General features: G+C 48.6%; 1 protein-coding gene across 1 annotated transcript in view; it reads left to right on the forward strand.

Moving 5' to 3' along the window:
• Positions 1–2,100: 2,100 nt before the first annotated feature.
• Positions 2,101–2,267, forward strand: part of LOC107108308 (cadherin-4-like) — a gene marked incomplete at its 3' end in the record, with an annotated part of 180,317 nt that continues 180,150 nt past the window's right edge. Inside the window, exon 1 of the mRNA XM_015408726.1 lies at positions 2,101–2,181. Coding sequence (XP_015264212.1) covers positions 2,101–2,181 — 81 coding nt within the window. The remainder of the gene's footprint in view (positions 2,182–2,267) is intronic.

Below are 2,267 nucleotides of genomic sequence, written 5' to 3' on the forward strand. Positions count from 1 at the left end.
GGATGTGTGGCCTAATATGCAAAGGAGCTCCTGCTACCAGTAGAGCCCAAAAATTAAATGAATAAAATAAGGAAGAAGAACAAGACGAATAGGGTTTTATACTCCTCTTTTCTCAACCATAAGGCGTCTCGAAGCAGCTTACAATCTCCTTCCCTTCCCCTCACCACAACAGGCACTTTGTGAGGTAGGTGGGGCTGAGAGAGCTCTGAGAGAACTGCAACTGGCCCAAGGTGCCTGTATACAGTAGGCCTCACGTGGAGGAGGAGTGGGGAGGGGAGTCAACCCTGGTTCTCCAGATTAGAGCCCGCCGCTCTTCACCACTACACCACCCTTAACCAAAGAAGAGAAATTCGTCAGTGAAGTGGGGCAGGCCCAAATGCCTCACAAAATGCTGTTGGAGTAGTTCGATGTATTGCCTGCTAAGTCTGTGGTGGGAAGGGGAAATCAAGTGGTGAATGCAGGCATGGAGAAGGTAACAAAACACCTCCCAGCACATTAAACAAGCAGCAGGAGAAAGATGGGAAATGTGTCAATGAGTTGAACCCAAAGTGGCTTACATCATTCACGTCTCCATTTTATGCACACAGCAACCCTGAGAGCCAGTTTGGTGTAGTGGTTAGGAGCACAGACTCTAATCGGGGAGAACTGGGTTTGATTCCCCACTCCTCCACATGAAGCCAGGTGGATGACCTTGGGTCAGTCACAGTTCTCTCAGAGCTGTTCTCTCAAAAGCAGTTCTCTCAGAGCTCTCTCAGCCGCACCTACCTCACAGGGTATCTGTTGTGGAGAGAGGAAGGGAAGGAGACTGTAAGCCGCTCTGAGACTCCAAGTGAAGGGCGGGGTGTACATCCAAGCTCCTCCTCCTCCTCCTTCATCTTCCTCTTCTTAATCTTCCTGTGACACAGGTAGGTTAGGCTAAGTGTGTGAAACTGGCCCAAGGTCACCCAACCAGCTTCCAGCTTGCGATATCAGCTGTTTTTCACCCCAGATCTGTTTTGCACTCTTGGTGGCACTGGCACCTGACTGGATCACCCCAGATCAAGGGAATCACGACATTCAGTTGGCTCATCTGGATTCCCAGCCATTTCCCACACACCCAGTCTTGCAGGAACTTGAGTTACGTTCGAACATGGGAACTGAGAGCGCCTGATGCTAGCCGCACACCAGGTTTTTCTGTATGCGTGGTGCCAAGGGCATCTTTGAAGCTGCCCCCGTTCTTACAAAATAAGTCCTGATTTCCGCTAATGTGCGGATGTGCGAGTAACTCTGCTTGTGGGAGTAATCCCTTTGAACTCGAAGGAGCTCCCCGCATGCCGAAGTGATTTGCATGATCACTGCTTGAGAGCTGGAATTAGTCCCTGCCATCTGTATTTACAGTATTTGGCTAATCCGGCCTTTCAGATGCCACACATAGTCCCCTTTGCCGCGCACCGTTATTGATCAAGAGAGAGAGATTCAGCCTGACAAGAGGTTTGTGGGGGGAAGCCTTAGAGTTGTCCAAGGAGCAGTTGCATTATCAGCTTGTCTCGGTTGACATATGGTAATGTAACGTTTAATGTTTGCTCTGCCATTCCAAAGAGGCGTCAAGCATACCGCTAGCTGACACGCAAAAGTCTTCCAAACAAAAATATGACGATCTGGAATGATTTTCTGGTGCCGTTTCTAGATGGTACAAATGCGTGTGCTGTTTTGACTGCTTTTGTTACACGTCAGTGTTCTTTGGCAGGTGGAAAGGAGGGAGGGTTTGGGAGTTCTGTTGGCCACCCTTGCTGCTCTGCATAAATTAAATTGGGTTTTCTTGCTGTCTTTGTGAAGCAATTCTAATTTCAGCGACTTAAGTTTGTAATATATATTTGCCCTGGATTTTATTATCCAATTGACTGGACATAATCGTGTCTTAAAGGCTGAACTAGGCTTTACGTCGTCTCAATCTTGGACCACCGTTCTCAATCAGGGTTGCTAGACCAAGCCTGGTAATCACCTGGAGGGTGGGGGGAAGGCCATGGTACAGGGTGGGTTGGGATCGTGAGCTCAATGACATCACTTCCAGGTACAACCCGGAAGGGATGGTCGGTAGCTCTAGGAATTGCTGGAAACACAATGGTTTCTGGCGATTCCTCGAGCTACTGCCGCCCCTTCCAGGCTGTGCCTTGGAATGACGTCAATGTGCTTCTGACACCGGTGAGTTGTTAAAATTAAAAGAAAAATGATCTTAATTTTTAATTTATCCTCTGAGCAGTGGTGGGCAACAGGAACTTGAAGTGGGG

Source organism: Gekko japonicus, unplaced genomic scaffold (genome assembly GCF_001447785.1).
Source record: "Gekko japonicus isolate JY-2015 unplaced genomic scaffold, Gekko_japonicus_V1.1 scaffold2355, whole genome shotgun sequence".
NCBI classification, from domain to species: Eukaryota; Metazoa; Chordata; class Lepidosauria; order Squamata; family Gekkonidae; genus Gekko; species Gekko japonicus.